The sequence below is a fragment of the Plectropomus leopardus genome, chromosome 16, assembly GCF_026936395.1.
Source record: "Plectropomus leopardus strain MGB_pleo_1.0 chromosome 16, ASM2693639v1, whole genome shotgun sequence".
NCBI classification, from domain to species: Eukaryota; Metazoa; Chordata; class Actinopteri; order Perciformes; family Serranidae; genus Plectropomus; species Plectropomus leopardus.
In genome coordinates this window covers 9,507,777-9,528,051 of record NC_142191.1, presented here as the reverse complement: position 1 = coordinate 9,528,051, position 20,275 = coordinate 9,507,777, and the positions used below count along the sequence as shown (strand labels likewise).

Genomic DNA, 20,275 nt, shown 5'->3' with positions numbered 1-20,275 from the left:
TAGCAAGTGGGCTCCGAACAGATGGCGTGAGCCGAATCCGTCTGCTGCAGTGGAGGAGCGACGCGCTGTTGGGAGGAGCAGTTGGTGCTCACAGGCTGGGGAAAATAAGAAACTGCCCCACAGCGGCAGAGCCATGATGGATGCTCACTGCAGAGCCACAGCCACCTGACCTCCATACAAACGCAGACATGGCTAATAAAAGGGAGCAGTGGTGTGTGTGTGTGTGTGTGTGTGTGTGTGTGTGTGTGTGTGTGTGTGTGTGTGTGTGTGTGTGTGTGTTGGAGGAAGCCGTATAATAATTTCTATACATGTATGTTTTGTAGCTCATGACTGCAGCGGACTTTGGCCTTGTGTTCATGTTTTTCCTCATACAAATTTCTGTGTGGTATACTGTATGAATACACTCAGCACAGAGAATGTATCAGAATGCTCTTTATTGTCATTATACAGTGTATAACGAGATTGGAGAGCTTCTCCATTCCTTCAGTGCAAAGTACAAAAGCTTTTTACAGAATTAAGTACGAAATAGGTAGAAAAATAGAAATAGGAATATGAATAAAAAAGATAGAAATAAAAATAAAAATAGACTTATATACAGCTATGTACATGGGTGAGGAGGTATAAGTTAAATAATAAATATGAGTAGAGCGACTCGGTGTATTGCATGACATATTGCACAGTATGTGAAGTATCAATGGAGGGCTGAGAAAACAAAGAGAAAAAAGGCGAGTTCTGTATGCCTCCATGCATTATTAAAGTTAGGCTCACAGTTTACATCCATTTCTGTGAAAACATGGATGCTTCACACACAGAGGATCTATACAATCAGCACAGTTTCAAGGTGGACACCCAAGGATCTTGAGTTATGGGAAAAAAACATGTCAGGTCACCTTTGACCACTAGATTCTGATCAGTTAATCCTTGAGTCCAAGTGGATGTTTGTGACAAATTTGAGGAAACTCCTACCAGGCCATTTTCAGATTTTCTATATATGAAAGTGAGGCCGATGAGAGGTCTCAGTGACCTTGACCTTTGAACACCAAATTCTAATCAGCTCATTGTTGAGTCCAAGTAAATTTTTGGGTCAAATTTGAAGAAATTCCCTCAAGGTCTTCTTGAGATATTGCATTCACAAGAGTGAGATGAATGCAAGTTCATGGGGACCTTGACCTTTGACCACCAAAATCTAATCAGTTCATCCTTGAGTCTACTCAAAAGTTAATGCCAAATTTGAAGTAACTCTCACAAGGTGTTCTTGAGATATTACATTCACAAGAATCAGATGAATGTAAGGTCACTGTGACCTTGACCTCTGACTGCCGAGATCTAATCAGTTCATCCTTTAGTCTTTCAAATGTTTGTGTTAAATTCAAAGAAATTTTCTCAAGATGTTCTTGAGATATAGTATTCCCAAGAATGAGATCAATGTAAGCTCATGGTGACCTTGACCTATGACCACCAAGATCTAGTCAGTTCATTCTTGATTCTACTTGAGCATTTGTGCCAAATTTGAAGAAATTCCCTCAAGGTGTTATTGAGATATCGTCATATATCATCCACAACAATGAGACTGACGGGGTCACAGTGACCTTGACCTCTGGCCTTTGACCACCAAAATCTTTTCCGCTCATCATTGAGTCCAGCTAAATTTTTGGGCAAAATTTAAAGAAATTCTCTCAAAGCGTTGTTCTTGCATTCACAGCTGGACAGAGGGGCGACAGACAACCCAAAAAACATAATTCCTCTGGCCTCGGTTATCACTGGCACAGAGGCATAAAAAGGGAGTTATAGGAAACAAAAAAGTCAAAATGTATGGCTGGCTGCACTCATCAGTCTGTCACCTCTATTAGTGAACCATAAAAAGAGGTGATAAATGACTTCTTCACCTCCCAAACACTCCTCCATCATCTTCCTCTCACATATCCTCACTCCCTGTCAGTGTTCTTCCGATCCAAAAGCACGAACTGTGAGAAAACTGGAACAAGTGCAACCACTGCCGCAAGTACTGTATTACTTTGAGTAAAAGTAACACTTTGAGTGTTAAATTCTGTTTGCAAATAAATTCAGCGGCAATTAAGTGTCTTTCTTGTGTTTGCCAATGTCAGCCCCTCCTCTGTGGCGCGGTGTGTGCCCTTAATACTGTGTAAGAAAGATTCCTGCTCTCTGACAGTGAGAACAAAGAAGAAGTGAGAAAGACCTGCGAGTGCATGCTTAGAGGTGCGATTCCTGATTTAGGTGATCTTTAATTTGACATGCAGTGAGATGAGCAACTTGTGCAATGCTGAGAGGTGTAAATGTTGATTTCCAGACATCAGAGAGGGTGTGTGTCCCTGAGGTAATGCGTGGATTTTCATACTGCAGTTGCTTTCTCTTTTTTACACGAAGTGAAATGTTGCAAAGAGGGAATTAAGAAATAGATAAAAGTATAAAATAGTTCTTCAGTTCGGCTTCATTTTTAAATGCTCATTTATATTTTTTTACAGCAATTCTGATCTGCACATATGCATTCGTTTATGTTAAAAATAAGTATTTCCAAGTACTTTTAAAGTGTTTTCATATTTAATATAAATATTTGTCCCCATTAATAATTATTTTTTTGTTCCATAGTGTAGTGAAAAATACTATACATAGAGACATAGAGACTAGAAATATTTTAGTTAGGGCTGCACCGAATAGTGCAAAGCTTCATTCATAACATTGACATTCAAATAGTGAATCAATATTTGAATGTTACACAATTTATTTATTTTTGCGTGCCCAATAACTCTATTAAAAACTGCATTTCTGCATAAAATAGGCTACACAAATATTATTTGTATTGGACTAAACATTTATCTAGTAAAGTCTATTAGTCAAAATGTATTAAAAAACGATGAAGGGAATATGCTTTTTTTGCCTTTATTAGGATAGAACAACTTAAGCATGAAAGACGGAGAGAGGGGACGACATGGGCCACAGGCTGGAGTTGGACCCGCAGAAGCAGCTGCAGCTGCTTGGACACAGCCTCTGTACGTGGGGCACCTGCTATACTGGGTGAGCTACTGGGAGCCCCATGAAATAATTTTCAAAATTCACAACATGTTTTTGTATCACAAAATATTTTCTGCTTGAATCCATATTTTTTGGCATTTAGCCCCCCAAAAACAGCATTTTCACTAAGGCTGAAGAACTTGATGCTCTCTTGCACACCGCACACAAAGGCATGCATCTGTATTAATGTGGCAGTCTAGAAGCAATCTAACAGCACCATTACTTACATTTATCCATTAAAAAAAGGTTAATCTAATAAAGGAAGACTTTACTTGCTTCATCTAATAACTCAGTTTATTCAAACTGATTATGTTCAAGGATTTTTTTTAGGGTGATAACGTCATAAATTATGATCACAGACATTCAAAGTGTCATTAGAAAACCTCTGAAGCTTTGAATACAAAAAAAGGATATTCAATTTAGTCCACATTTTAGGAAGTAATTCAACTCAGTGAGTGTGTATTTGTGTGCGTCTCACCAGGCTTCAGGCAGCAGGATGGTGTACTCGTGTGGAGAGGTGGTTTCTGGGAAGTTGTTTAGGATAGCCAGTCGATGCTGGAGGAGCTCGGCTCCGTGGTATGTAAACAGGATGTCCAAAGCTTGAACGTTACTCTCCTGCAGACAAACAAAGACATCATCCAGCAACAGAAACCTTTAAGTAAATCAAAAGAACTGAGTTTATATCATTATGTTATTAATGGAAAGGCATACAATTCATGTCAATCATAAGCTAATAATTTGACACAAAGCAGTAAATTTTAAAGAGGTAAATTATTGAGTTTTTTCAAGGCATGTCATCAATCCAGAAGTCGGTCATTTTGGAGATACTGAATATAAACAATGCAACTGAACTAGCATCTGTTCTTCATTTTAGTTGCTCTAAATGGTCAGTTATTGGCATATTTTTGGCTGCACTAATTGGTCAGACCAGGAAAAGAATTTGGAGTACTACCAAGAGTTATTACTAATCAGGGACTAAATGTCTGTGGACAGGAGGCGTTTGTGATTAGCCAAAATGAACTCCAGGGCAAGAAGCTTAATGACGTATGAGTGTAGTCTGCGCATTTCTGTTAAAAACAGCAACTCCTTATTACTTTTGTAGTGTAATAGCATGTAAAATTATTGATATAAAGCTGCTGTTTCTTGCATTCTTAGCTAAAAAACTCAGAGCCTACTACAGTAGCACAAAACTTCTAGAGTTTCTGTAAAAATTGTGTGGACCTCATTTTATATATATATATAATATATATATCTTATCAAATACCAGGTAGTTCACTTTGTCAGGTTAGGAAATAGAGGGCAGCTTCCACAAGTTACCCTGAACATTTAAGAGGTGTCGGCCAGTGGTTCTGTACTGGTCCAGCTACTGGGCCCAGACTTTTCCTTAGTCATTAGCTCAAGGTCCGCACATAAAAGAAATTACATTTTCAATTTTATTTGAAAAAATTAAAATAGCACGTGGGTTTAAAACACAATGAAATAAAATATCGTGCAAGATTTAAGTGCAATTACTTAATACCTGCAGTGTGTCTAGGATTTGAGGACACTGGGGGCTAAAAAAAAAATAAAAATCACCACCAAAATTTTTTAAACAAAAAAACACACGCTCCACATTTTTGGTGATTTTTTGCCCTGTTAAATTATGGATAATTTTTTTTAAACTTCAAGCATTTTTTTCTTTATATATTACTGGTCTTTTTTTTCCTTTAATTTTTTTTGGGATGACTTCTAAAAAAAATGCTTATTAGTTCTTCAGGACCAGTGCAAAGGCACAGCATGTTAACATGCCAAATAAACCAAGAACAGGTCAATAAAATAGTTTCTGTTCTCTCTCTCTCAAAAAGAAATCATTCAATCTACAGCAGGAAACTACACTTTAAAATAAAAGCCATGTGCTTATCACTTGTGATCCTTTCAGAGTGGACCTGTGACCCATTTTTGGACCGCAACCCACCAGTTAGGAACCACTGGTGTAGACAACCTAAAATCGGCTTAATTTAATCAATCAGTGAGCAATCTATTATGTCGTCTACATCCCAGAGCCTCCATAATGGCTGCACCCAAGTGAACCGTGATGTCAGTGTTAACACTTGATAGAAGAAACAAATCAGAAATACTTTTGTAGAAAATACAGAGAAACGCAGAGTTGCCAGTTTATTAGCTGAAACTTGCCAAAACTAATGCAGCCTAATACAACAATTCAGCAATAAATCTTACCTTTATGAAGGTTATGGCTGGGATTTATTGCAGGACTGTTGCATTAGACTGCTTTTGTTTCATGAGCGTTTTATCACATTAGTGGAGTGGAGATTCAGACAGCTGAGACAACCAAATTAAGTCAGACAACGAGAGAACACAAGAGTGTGACGTTACCCTGGCGTAGTTTCTTGCTGACAAAACGATATTTTGACTGCGGAACTTCTTGAAGAACTCGGCATCATATTTCTGCTCCGCTGCGTGAGGACCGCCAAGTATCTCCTGGAGAGTGTAAAGCGAGAGAGAGAGAGAGAGAGAGCGAGAGAGAGAGAGAGAGAGAGGAGATGAATTGAGGAATACAGCCGCGGTTCATAAAAAGACATTTGTGAAGCAGAGGGTTATCTTTCCAGAGAAAATAGTGTGAGTGGGTAGAAAGTCAAACCACAGATGAGAGGGAAAAAGAGTGAGTGCGAAGATGTGACTGCAGATGAATGCACAGAGACAAAGTCAACAGAGATGCTATTTAACTTCCTCACATACAGCTGTCTTGTCCTTTTAGGTGGAGCCATCAGAGGAAGGTATGAGAGTGTGGAAGTGTGCGTGGATGTCAGGAGGGAACATTTGTTGTCCTGGCCTTTGGCTTAGAGGGATTTATGTGTGTCTGTGTGTATAAAATCTCTGTAGCATCCTCTCTGCCAGTGTGTGTGTGTGTGTGCATCATTGTGTCGATGTGTGTGTGTGTGTGTGATGGATAGCCTTTGAATGGGCCGTATGCAGACAGAGCCAGCCAAAGTCGGGATGATAAAAACCCTAATATGATATTCATAGACAGCCAGCGAAAATGGATTGGGGCAAAAGGAATCTGACGAGTGCTGCAGTTACCATGACAATGTCCGAATAAAGAGAAAGACGTCACTCTGTCTGAATATGTAGCAGGGTGAAATCTCATCTCTCCTCTCCTGCACGGGAGGAAGTATGGACCCGTTCGTTTGTGATGTATGGTGGATGAAAAAGGGCGTACGTGTTAACATTTTTCACCGTAAATCTGAAATCTAAGAGTTTTAAGTGGTTGGAAGTGTCAAAGTTCAACTTTAAGCATGTATCTATTTAAATTCCTGCTTTTCTCAAATAGAAAAAAGCTACCATCTATTCTTCCTAAAATTTCAACTGCTCTTACTTAAACACTATTAAAATACTTTGGGAGTTGGATCTGGGAGATTCCTGGTGAAGTTTGGGAGCATGTCCTTGATAAAGTACACGCATCATCTACCTGATTCAAGGCTAAAAAAAAAGCAGATTTCAACAGTTCAAGGGATTAAAGTTGAAATGCTCACAACATATACGTATCTAGGCATTATCACTGATCAGAAACTTTCTTTCAAACTACACACTGAAAACTTTTTTTTCCAAGCTGAGACTTAAATTAAGTTTTTTACTCAGGAATAAATCCTGTTTCTCCCTTCAGACAATGAAACACTTGATTTCAGCAACGTTTTTACCTTTACTGGACTACAGCGATCTTCTCTTTATGAATGCACCCGACCAGTGCCTGAAGAAGTTGGATACTGTATATCATTGTGCTCTACGTTTTATGAAACTGCGTACACCACCGTACACTGCATGCTACTACTGAAAACCTTTTTTGTCTGCAGATTCTTGCAATGTTTGTTTTTTGTATATGAATCTCTGCTTGGGCTGGTTCCTTTTTATCTGTGTACATATAAATGTAAAAACAAAACCAAAATGGTCTGCGCTCTCACAATATTTTCTTGATGTTGGCCCCCAAGGTTCAAACAGAACTTGGCAAAAAAGTTTTTAATTATGTTGCCTCCTCTTCATGGAATAATTTACAGAAGGAACTGACATTGTCTGAGCTGATAACAATCAGGGAATTTAAGTCAATTTTAAAAGAGCAAGAAAATAGTACTTTTGGTCAATGTGATTGCTATCCAGATAATCACTGATTATTTTTATTTTTATTAAGACAACTGTACATGTCTATGTATATATACATATATATAAGCTGCACAGTACTTACATACTGTGGGCCCATTCATATTAGATGAGAGAAAAACTGTATTTTCTTGTGTCAGATTTGTCTCTCATCTAGCTAAACCCTTTGTTCTTTTATTTACATACTTGAAATGCCTCTCACGTAAATATCTCCCTCAACTTTTCAATATTTCTAAAGAGATTAGTAGGGTTAAGAGAGAGTATCAATAAAAGGCAGATGAGAAAAGCCTCGGTGCTGCGGAGGGATGTGAAAAGAGAAAGCATTCGGTTGTCAATGGGAAAACAAGCAATGAAGAATGTTTGACAAAAACATTAAGTTACACAAACATCTAATTGAATACATAATATTTTACTATAGTGACCCTCAAACTTCATTATATTAATAGCAGTTAATAACACTTCAAACACAGTCTGCTTCACATAAAGTCTCACAGAAGCAAGCCGAAATCTCGTGTGCTCCATTTTCATAATGAGAAAGTCCAGAAAACATTCATTCAGACTCCACAGAGTTCGCTGGCTACACGTCAGACCAATTAAAACACTATTATAATAACTTTTCATGATGATGAGTAACACTGATGATTTCTTTTCTTTCTTTTTTTGTGACACTTTATTTTAAGTCATGAGGGTTGGGGGGACTGTGGCTCAGGATACGATACATATCACAATACAGGGGTAACGATACGATACTTATAGTGTGTGTGTGAACAGTGTATGGGCTCGGCTGCCATCCACCCATCCTGACTCTCACCTATTATTAATGAGGCGAAATGTTGAACAGTCTCTGTTTATTTGAATTGGCTCTTACTGTATATGACAGTTTTTGGGCTGTGTTGAACATTTAGTAGGAGGTGTTTGGCGATCGCTCCATAGATGTCTGATAATGCACTCAGAGGGCTTTAGTTGACTTTAGCTTGTAAAAAACGATTTAAATATATATATATATTTTTTTATAGCTGTACAGTGGAAGGTAGGACTAAGTCTGATTTTTTTTTAGACCCAAGAACTGGTCAAGTTCTTGGGTTTAGAGTCTATTTGCTTCCGTTTTAAACATGTTAACCACAGTTTAGATGTTGCTAAAGTGTTCCAGCGCAGACACTGACAGAGGACTGAAGATGATGCTGACAGGCTGCCATGTAGACAATAATATTTAACTCCTTGCTTCACAAGCAGATTTTCACATTTGTCAGTGTCATGTTTTTATTATTTAATCTAGAGCTGAAACAAGTATTTAGTATTTAGATCTGCCATTTGGGGTATTTTTCTTTTTTTTTCTGACATTTCATGGACAAACAATTGATTGATGGAATAATCAGAGGATTAATTCATAATAAAAAACAATCTCTACTTGCAGTCTGAATTAAAGTATGATTTCAGGCTGTGTAATATGTTCAAGATTTCCAGGAGCCGAAGGGTGTGTTGATTGTTTTTACCTCGTATGTTTCCAGCCGGTCCAGGTAAGAGAGTAGTTTCAGTCGGCTCCGGCAAAGCTCCTTCTGCTCCAGAGTCAGCCTGAACGTGCACATGCATACACATTAATCAGCCTGCACATTCACTTCAACACATCACAATTAACATCCAAAACGCCACATTGAAAACTCAAATTACAAGATCTGAATGGTGTTTTGCTGTCACACTTTGGTCTGCGCACTGCACAAACACACATTCCAGCTTTAAATTAACTGTAAATTGACCCCATACAGTACACCCGCAGGGGCCTATATAACAATGCCTGGGACCGGTGACTACAATACCACACAGTGCCCTCTAGACCTAATCATTTTCTGAGGGCAGCAAATCAACTGCTTATGACCACAAGAACCCTTGGGTTGTTATGTATGGGATGCTAGTTGTCAATGGGGTGAGTGATTGCCCTGCGAGAATCAAATCCATTTTCAATGTCATTTAATCACGACCATAAATAAATTGGATGTCCACAAACATTGAGGCGCTAGGTTATATAGGATCTACCTACAATTCAATCACCCAAGGTATGCCCTGGGGAGGGGAACCACAGGGCTGAAAACCACAGCGTGTGGTCAGCTCACACAGTAAAATAAAACACTTTTCACCACATATTCACACGCCCTCCGAGCACGATCCACAAGGAAACAAACCTGACCAGGTGGAGCCCTAAAAACTTGGCCCGGATCAACCGCAGTGTGACCACGGGGAGCTGACCTCTCCACCGCCGTCTTAATCCCTAATCCCTCATTACAGAGTGCGCTATCAGGCCTTATCAGGGTTCCTCTACACAGACTAACAGAGATTAACACTGGCTCAACACACTCTCTGGCACATCAAAGAGTGGCGGCTTAACACTCGTACTGGTGGTAATTATTGCTTTGCTCTGCCTCTTCAGAGCAAAAAAAAAAAAGTATAGATAGAAGAGGGAGAGAGAGAAGGAGTGAAGATGAGAGGAGATGTTAGAAGGGTAGTTTAGCCCGTCTATTTTCCTCTTGGGGTTTTGAATTATGGCTCAATCATAAATTCAAACATAAACAAAATGACCTTAGAAGAAGTAAACATGGTGAAAGGACAGCTCTCATTCTCAAGGTTTAAAAACCTTTTAAAACTGTGGCAGGCAGTTTAAGCTCTGCATCACCTCCTCTTGGCTCTGTTTTCAGGCTTTAGAAAATCTAGCCTGTGACTGGAGACTTTGGCCAATCACAGGTCTTTTCAGAGTGAGGGCATTCCTATAGGTCATAAATGGCATATACACCTGGTCAAATGACTGTGCAGAGGACCCGGGTATTTATTGCCTCCGACTCCGTTTGGCAATGATGGAAACACAACACTCCTTTAATCATGCTGGCCAGACAATGTAGCCTTACATCTTTGGTGATCCTCGGACGTTCTCTAGTGCCACAAGCAGGTCAAAATTTCCATCTGTTCAATACTTTGGTTTGTGACTAAAGTGTTTGCCTAACTATGTCATCCCCATCCTAATTACCAGTTGGGGATTTAACACAAAACATTGATTAAAAAGTCTTTTTTCTTTTTCTCTTTCTCTGTCTGCACTTCACACACAAACACCAGCGCGGCACTGTGGAAACGGCCACCAACAGGTTAGAGGTGGCCGAATGTTCAATTCAGGTCCACGTCTCTCGCTTCTAAATTGCTAATCCTGCTGCTGGATTCCACTGACGTGCAGCATAAACAGCATGTAGTACACTGTTACACATACAAATGGGAAACCTGGCTTTACACAAAAAGGGTAGCAGCAGAGTGCCTGTGCCTTTGCGAAGGTTTATATTAGTTCCCGGTATTGCCCTTACAATAAACAGTGACTCAAGGGGAAAACGTGGTTAAGAGAGGGTCATGAATGAACAAAAACACTGCGACACATCTCAATGGAGACTGAAAGCTGTGAGCTTTCAGATGTAATGTGCACGCAACTTAAACTGTGCTTTAGACTGTTACACTTCACTGCACATGCTGTCTAACGTAAAGAGATGAGACTCTGATTGCCTCAAGGTGTGTGAATGCATGCGTGCGCTATTAGGACTGCAGGTTATTACAATCAGATGCTATCGCTCTTCTCCATCTCTGTACAAACACCCTGAATGATATGACTGTACTGGACAGAGACTGAGCCGCATAAACAGACCAACACATTCGCATTCATGTACACTCACACACACACACACACACACACAGAAACGCGTTGTGTGATAAAAGCGATTATCACACAGTGTGAGGGACAAAATTGGACTGCATAAACAGGCAAAAATACTTCGGCTCATGTCTTCACACGCATATGGATGCCACAGTAAAAGCATAAGCAGTCACCTGCGCGCGCCTACACACACACACAACCACTGCTGGAGCAAATGAGAAAATGAGACCTGTGATTGAGGTCTGAATCTGATCAGATAAGAGCATAAACACCTTGCAGCAGACTCTCCCCCTCTCTCTCTCTCTCTCTCTCTCTCACACACACACACACACACACACACACACACACACACACACACACACACACACACACACACACGACTACTGCAGTATTGTCCGTCTTGTCATTGTATGCAGAGAGTCAGAGCAGCAGATATAAAGGCCCATGGCAGATTCTGAATTATATTTTATTATGCATCCACAGACTGATGAGAAAGAGGCTAAAAGATAAAAATGTCTGCATGAAGCCAAAAACAGTTTTAAAACAGACTAGAGCATGACAGTTAAGAATATGAAACAATAACTGAGTCCCGAGGAAATCTGTATTTTATGTGACATTACATTTCAGGATAACTGAATGCAGCGTGTGTGCAACACACTGCCTGTAGGGGTGAAGCTGGTAGTAACAAGAGAAGCTAGAGAGCTGCATTAACATCTATCATTTCCTTTAAACAAAATATGCTGCTGAGAAGGAAATTAACATCGTCTGGAAGAAAGAATTAATTGAGTTTGACTAGTTATTTATAATATAATGAAAAGTGTTAATCTTAAATACCCCTTTTCCCTAAAAAAATAGCGCTTTTACGCAGGTTTTTCAGGTAAACTTGCTAAAAAATAGGCTATATACTCCTTTCCCATTGCCAGTAGACTAGAGCTGTGTACACGGCTCTGCAGCAGATGAGTATGCCTTTCTGTGTGTGTAGCGGTTTTTTTTGGTGTGTTTTATTCGACGTCATGGACAGGCTGGAAAACAAGTTAGTGGTAAACAGTAGAAAGCAGCATGGATGGAGGTCTGTGAAAACTTTACAGTTACTTCTCCTATTCTCTTACTTATTCAGTCTCTCTTTCAAACTCAAAGCAGACTAATTTGGATTATCGCTGCTTGGGCAGAAACGAACAGTAATTAGCAGCGGCGTGTCATTGCATCTGGCCGATTAAAGGCCAAAAATGAGTACATTACCCCAAGTGTTGTGTTTCCATCAATGCCAATCGGAGTCAGAGGCAATAAATACCTGGGTCTTCCGCACAGTCATTTGACCAGTTGTACATGCCATTTCTGACCTTCCCCATTACATTAAAAATCCATATGTGAGCGGATAATAGCAGGTTTTTTTGTGCAGCGCAAAAGGGGCTTAACAGTGACTTCCAAAAGTCTTTTTTTTTCCAAGAGTTAAAGCTGTATTTTGCAGCCTCCTAATTTTCATAGGAATAACTTTGTCATAATTACTGAAACAGTCACTTTTTTCCACACAGTAGTACATGAGACAGATGATCTGTGAAAAAAATCATATTGCTCTGCCCCCTTGTACTGCATCAAATGGCATTTACAAGAAACTACTGCAAATGAATAAAAACCGGACAAAAATGAAATCAAAATGTCCCAGCTACAGCTGCTGGTGACACGGGAGCCAGAGTCTGTGCAGTGGAAAATTCTGCAGTATTGAGTTCATGCCCGTATACCCATCTAACCAACTGTGAGCAGCGCCATTGATCGTGAGCACACTGACTGGCACACACAGCTGTCAGGGTGTCATGAAATCAAATAACTACTACGAACTTATCAGCAAAATGAACAGCTGAACATGAAGCAATGAGGTAAGAGCTACCGGAACAATTAATTTAATGTGGACTTTGAGTTTTAACTTGGCATGTTGGAAATAGTCAAGCCAAAAAGGAAGCACCACCCATTGGCCAAAGCAAAACTTTCTCATTTTACAAACAGTACACTAAAATATCTTTCTCAAAACATCTGGATTCATCTGATCATTGCTGCCTTGTTTGACCGCAGTTCACGAATCCTTGGCTCTGATTGGTTGCTTACTTTAGCTGCTGTGGATTTTGAAAAAATAGCTATCTGAAGCACTACGAGGAGGATGAACATGATTTTTTCACAGATCATTTCTCTTATGTACTACTGTGTTGATAGTGAGAGCAAATTTGACAAAATGTCATTTTTGTAAAAGTTCCAACTGCAGCTTCAAGAATAATCACACTTTATTTCACTGGATGACTGGTGAAAGAGAAAACAGTCTAAGTCAATTGTGTCTTCCAAGCACACACATATACAAACACACATACACAGACAACCAAAGAAGACATAGAGGGACCAAAGATGCACTCGGTGTGACTGTCAGAAGTTAAATGCAGTCCTTATCAACTCACAAGAGCATCACACACAAAGCACACACGGAGCAGCTGTGATCGATACCGAGCCATTTCTATAATGGTGGTGTAGTTAAAAAGAAATTAAGAGAATTATTATCTGTCTCAGACCTCAGCCTCGGGCCTCAAGGCAACATGGGCACATCCATTAGTGAGGAGCTTCGCTGCACCCAAACGCAAACACACACAGACACACACATATATATATATGTATATATATATGCATAAAAAATGTTTTGGGGATACATATGAGCTTTCTGGCAGACACTTAGAGTCAGAGGTAGAGCAAAGAGGAACATCAGCAATTTTAAAGAAGGTAATTCCCTGACGATTTAATGTAATGGCCTTTTTTAATGTTTGCGAATTATCGATTTTTTCACTCTCCCTTCTATCTTTCTTTCATCCTCCATCTTTTCTTTATCTACCACGGACTAAAGGTCTGCACTGAAGCTAAACAGTTTTATAACACAATGAGCCAAACAGAAAGAAAATCAAACAGGCAAAGGGATAAAAACAAAAAATTAAACGTGGCGCTGAGGGGGAGATAATACAGCGTTCTTGCTCTTCCTCATTCAAATGCAGACCGGAGGCTCACTGGTTAAGTATCTGAGGTGAGGAGAACAATAGAGACAGCAGCACAATCCAGCTACTAAAGCTTGAAATACCTGTATGCACAACGCTTTTTTGCATAAGCAAACATTTTAAAAATGCATAATTTACTTCACTTTATCTCCTTTTGTTTTTATTTTTACAGATGTATGTAACGTGTTTGGACTCATATTAAGCTTGTGGGTGTTTCATGATGCATGTGTGTGTATTTGTGTGTGTGCGTACGAGAGGTGATTAGTGATCACTAAAGGGTTTTTCATTAGTCTTTCCCTGGGCACTCAACAACAAAGGCATAAATTACCTTCAGCAGATTACCCACTAATCTCCACCAACGTGCTCTCCTTCTCGCTCCCTCACCCTCATTAATGTCCCAGCCTTTATGATCCCCGCTCTCCGGTGTGCGACCTAATCAAACAATCAGTGTTAAATTTGGCAGCCCTCTCTCCCGTTTCCTCATTGTTTCCTTGTCTGCACTTTAAATACCGCCACCACAATCTCTCCTTTTCTTTATTTTCAACAAATCGAGTCACATTCGCAGCCCCTATCATTATAGTTCATACTGTGAATACTAATTACTTAATTTAGGCTCTGTAGGTAGGCAACAACCTGCCGACTTGGCGACACACATGGGTCAGAGTCAGGTTTCCCTTGGTGGGATATTACCACCCACCTAACAACTGCTACTGAGAGTCGGAGGCTGGTGTTGGATTTTGGTGGTGCGGTCTTAAAAGTTTAGTGGGAAATTATACAAACAGTGCTGAGCAGTTTATTGACAAGGCTAAGGGTGCTTTCACACCTGTGGCTTGGTTCATTTTAGTCTGGATGTGATGTTTTCACTGAATAAAATATGAAAATGATGAAGTGATGTTTGCTGTGATGTCAGGACCACACAAACATTTTCTGTCATATCGGGAACATGATTTGTAAGCCTTCTCTATAGCACCACAATGCTTTGTTTCAAATTATTCCCTTCAGGATTGAACGACGTTGCGATCGCAGCAATTCACACAAATTCAGCCAATCCCTGTGAATTCTGCACAACCTTGCAACTATACCGCAAATTTGACCGATTTCACTGTACAGCTGTGCACAATGTATTGATCCGCTCAGCCCCTCTATTTCTCTCTCAGTTAATTATGAGAGAAAAATCTACAACAACAGACAAACTATCAGACACAGTAACACAACAACCATCAACACAACCAACAGACCAACCCAACTGCAAGAAAAAATGTTGGCATTGTACATTTCTGCACACCTCTGAAATTACTTCTTAAATTTGTTCATTATTATGTAGTGAATAAGTTGTTCTATGTTTCTTAATATTCCAACAATGCGGTGGTTTACATCTGGTTAGGTTTAGGCACAAAAAACACTTGTTTATGGTTAGGAGAAGATCAGTTTTCAGGGCACTGCCTCTGTTGGAAACCCAGCAATGTGTACATACATCCCCTGTGGAAAAACAGATGAGTCTCTTTAAAACACCCACGTTTGGGAACTGAAAAGCTGCAGGAAACACAGAATCAGGTCGCTATAGAAAAAAAAGTTTTGTCTGAAGCTTGACAAGCATCACTTAGATGTCACGCCATTTACCCCACCCCCTCCACCTGGTGATGAGAAAGTCCGCTCATACTGCATCACTTTAGAAACGTTGATATGATACATATTAGTACAAAACTTATTTGTGGTTTGCAAAAACATACAATGCCAACTTGTGACTAGGTTGAAACAGCAGACCAACATTTCCACCTACAAATGTATGCAGCTTCCATTCCTAAAAAGAAGAACCACTCTGTAAAAGGATTGTATGCATAAAGTTAGGGCTTTGGAAACTTGCACAAGGACACTTCAGCAAGGTAGATACATGCCAAGTGAGCTCCGGTCCTCTGGCTGAAGGATGGTTTCTCTGTAACCACAAGCCATCCTTGGTGATTTTGTTCAAATAAATGCTGTAGTCTCTGTAAATTCAGAACACTGGCAGCATTTCTGCCTTCTGCTACTTTCTGTCTTGATCTGCTGTCTGACTGAATAACTGAGCTGACTAACCAACAGTCTGACTGTCTGTGTACCTGCTGAAGTCGACCTTGGCCAGCAGCTCTCGTCTCTTCCTGTTCTCCCTCTCCTTCCTCCTCTCCAGCTCCTCCTCGCCTGACAGGATGTCTTCGTAGGGAAGGTCGTCGAGGTCAACATCGCCTGGCATGATAAACCTGCGAGATGGTGAGGAAACACATTCTGTAGCCAATAGGTAAATATGGATAAACAAAATGAGACAAGCAGAATGAGCCTCGGGTTTATGAAGAGAAGAAGGAACAAACATCGACTGGCATTCATACTATTTATGTTTAAGGATTGCCTCAGTGTGTTTTCAGGGCTTACCTGCCCCCATCTTCCCGGTTTCCTATGGCGATGAGGGCCTCGAGGTCGGTCCCCTTCAGGCCGTACTGCAGCAGCTCCTTGGCCGCATCGACATTTTCCGGGACGCGCTCCACACACTCGTGCAGCACCCATGAGCGCTTGCAGATTTTGCTCTGGGTGGGATGGGGGGGGGGATAAGTTCAGAAGAAATGATGGGATAAAATGAGATAAAGAATTAGGATGGGAAGGGTGTGAAAATTTTCAACAAATTGGTAAAAATGATGCGTGAAATAGAGTAAGGGGGCTGTGCTGCACTTTAACGTGTGCTGTACCCTCCTCAGCCCCACACACACACACACACACACACACCCACACACACACACACACACACACCCACACACACACACACACACACACACACACACACACACACACACACACACACACACACGACAGGGCTCAGACACATTTTTACCAATAAATTTCCATGACTTTTCGTGACTTTGTGGCAAATTTAAGCTTTTGTAAATATATATCATTTAAAAAAATGAAAAAAAAATGAATTCAGAACACGATTAGAACTGAATTTTTAAATATATCTAAGGAAATGTTTGTTACTTATGAGAGAGAGCTGGTTGCTGCAAAAAAAGAAGAAATATGTCAAACAATTTTTTAAAGCATTGGGAAGGAACTAATTTTTTTTTAAAGTTTTTTATTTTGGCTTTAAGGGAGGAGCATACAACTTTATATTGCTGTATCTTTTATTTATTTTACTTCCATTTTTTTTAAAGAAAACATGCCCTCCAAACCCACAGCAATGTTTTCTTTTAAAATACTGGCTGTTTTTTAAAATCATTGGTGAATTTTTTTTGTTTTTTTTTCTTTAAAAAATGTCTGCCTTTTTTCTGTAAAAAAAAAAAAAAAAAAATTAAAAAAAAGGCAATTTAATTTTTTTTTTTTTTTTCTTTTTGGCTGATTCTTGAAGAAAGCCTTCCAAATCCACGAGCCTCTCTAAAAATGTCCAAAAATGATACCAATTAGCACAGCAAGAAACTGTAAACACATAAATTATTAAGTTTTAAATATCTATCGGTCCTTGAACACATCATGTGTTATCATACAGGTTTGTGGAACAAAATTCCATGTCTCTTCTAAAACTTCCATGGTATATTTAGTTTTCCATACATAGTCCAGGCCTGGAAGTTGATATTTGCAAATTTCATGACTTTTCCAGGTTTTTCATGACAGTATGGACACTGATACTTTATATTTCTTACCACAAATCTAATATACTGAGAAACACCAAGTCTAATACAGTTCTCTTTCTCTCTCTTCTTAACCATCTCTCCTCTTACTCTCCTCATGTCTCATTCATTCTATCTCTTACCAAATAATCTTGTATTGAGGCGATGCTGACGGTACTCTTCCTCCATTGTCTTTGGTAGACCAGGTCAGAATCCAGATTATACGCTTGAGCAAGAGACAGAGCTTCGCCGTATTCTTCATTGTCAATCTGTGGGATAAACAAAAAAAACAAACAAACAAAAAATGAACATGATCAGGAAAGAAGGGCCGATGTATTTTGAAGTGATCCAGTTTGTGAGATGAAAGAAAACATTTGATGAGAAGCTTTTTCAAGCTTTGAGCAGACAAAACTCTAATTAAGAAACACATTTAATTGTCTGATTCTGTACAAAAAATAGAGCAGAACTACAGAACTGTGCATCAGTTTAATTTATTTCAAATTCTATGAGGTATTTTTATGTTTTATATCCAATTATCATCCCAAGGGTATTTTACTGATTCAATCTTCATGCACTGTGTTCCTAAACAGCACTAAATGAATATATATAAAGCAAATGTCTAGGCAAAAAAATATCACACGGGAGAAAAGTCCATGGCCCAATTTTCCATCAAACTGATGGACAAAGAAGCAAAAGCTATGGCACTTGCGAAATCCCAAATATGCCGTCTGAATGCACAAAGACTGAATAGGAACAGCTCTAACACACAGATTTCAATCTGTGCAGCAATGTGTGGTGTGACAGTCTGGATTGGGTCTGCTACAGAGGGAAAAGGACAATGGCTGAAGGGAGGGACTATTTGGGGATATTTGAAGAAAGACAATCAGACGCACAGAGGGAGAAAAACTGAAGGAGGAACCAGGAGCCAGATATTGGGACTATATATCATACACAGCGTCAGTATTACTTCACAAAAATAATAAAAAGTCTATGGCCATGCAAGCAGCTGTACTTACACATAGCAGCATGCTAACACACTCATAATGACAACGTTAACTAACATGTTGATTTTAAGTGGTTCACAATGTTGGCCATCTTAGTTAAGCATGTTGGCATTGTAAATGTGCTGCTTTGCACAACAGAATATGTATCAGTTTTGCAGGTTTTTGGAAATAAACCAAACCAGTAGATAACTTAAAAAGTTTGGCCAATAGAGGTGCTAACATAGGGTTTTTATGACTTTTTCAATGCCACACAAACAAAACTGAAAAAATACGTGGCCACTCCTACATATAAGGGGCTTGCCTTTCCGTTATTGCTTGCCTAACAGGCATACATCACCTCCGATTGGAAATAATGACAGCTAGTGCTGTGGCTGCAATATAAATATACGTGCTGTTTTGAACATCCATCGCCATGCTTCTGGGAATGTTATAAGGAGAGGAGAAGTCACATAACATCACTCAATGGAAACAGAATCATCTCGCAATTGTGTTTTATCAACATTTTAAAAACATCTTTTACGTTTTATGCAAATCTGTAATGGAAAACCACTTAGTGAATTCAGGGCTGTTTCTGGTTAAACAAAAAAGGTTTATCTCTAACCAAACACTTTTAGTGAACGCAAGTTGACAGCGCAAACATGCCAGACAAAATTTTAAAATAGTTTCAAAAGTTGCTGTTCCATTCGTTGTTAAGACACAAGCACGTTTAAACAGGGTCCAGGTTGAAAGATACTGCACATACCCTTAAACACATGAGTGTATTAAGGAGAACATTCATTGTGTACATGTTAGGATTTAACTGAATTCATGCATGTATTCTAAAACAGTCACACAACTGCTAGTATGGTGTCGACTGTTACGATACACAGCATATATTATTCTTTGGCAGATGTTGTAGTATTGGTTGGTGTTTTCATTATTATCATTATTATTATGAAATTAGTTTGGCTTAGATGTTAACATATAATGATGCTAAAGTAGGTTTTGTGCCATATCAATGTCTCGCGAAATAATTTGATCCAACAGCAGCATGACACCTCAGTTTATCCAGGCCCACTCAATTTGTGTGAAAGTACATGTGTATACACACACACACACACACACACACAGAGTATCCAGCTCTTTCTGTGTAGGAGTACAAAGCAACACATTAGCCAGACTGTGGTTCCTTGAGGGCAATAAGAACCCCACACAGTTAAACCTCACGTAGGAGGACATCAAAAACTGCTTCCTTCTCTCTCCGGATTCGGCTAATAAAACTGTTAGCAGCCCTGCCAGTATGGTACTCACGCAGGCAGGGTTACGCCACAAAACGCATCATCAAACTCCAAAACACATGAAGAGGCTGACTTGAGGAAATAACTCGAAATCACTGGTTCTGGTCGACTCGCAGTCAGCCGGACTACAAACCTGAAGTGAGGTGAAACTCTGAGGAGAGATCAGGTCACTGATTTCTGCGTGTGGGTGAGTGTTAATGTAAAACTGTTCATATAAGCAATATGCAGGTACTGACATACACAATTAATCAAATATGGATTCAATGGACCCCTACTGATATATTGGTTGGCCAATTTTATTAGCCAATATTTGCCGATCACAAATATATTGATATTGGTGTATATGTTGTCTGATATGCTGTCTGATAATTTAGAAAAAGATGCTTAGAATAATTTATAATTTTCAAATCTCATTGAAGTTTATATTTTCAGTGTCATTTTGACTGTAAATGTTATTATTAAACTGTCAATCACATCTTTGTCACAA

General features: G+C 39.4%; 1 protein-coding gene across 1 annotated transcript in view; it reads right to left on the bottom strand.

The window, feature by feature from the left end:
- Nucleotides 1-20,275, bottom strand: part of nbas (NBAS subunit of NRZ tethering complex) — a 221,937-nt gene that overhangs the window by 169,531 nt on the left and 32,131 nt on the right. Inside the window, exons 16-21 of the mRNA XM_042503247.2 lie at nt 17,651-17,776; nt 16,285-16,436; nt 15,978-16,115; nt 8,673-8,751; nt 5,404-5,508; nt 3,509-3,645 (exon numbers count right to left, since the gene is read on the bottom strand). Coding sequence (XP_042359181.2) covers nt 3,509-3,645; nt 5,404-5,508; nt 8,673-8,751; nt 15,978-16,115; nt 16,285-16,436; nt 17,651-17,776 — 737 coding nt within the window. The remainder of the gene's footprint in view (nt 1-3,508; nt 3,646-5,403; nt 5,509-8,672; nt 8,752-15,977; nt 16,116-16,284; nt 16,437-17,650; nt 17,777-20,275) is intronic.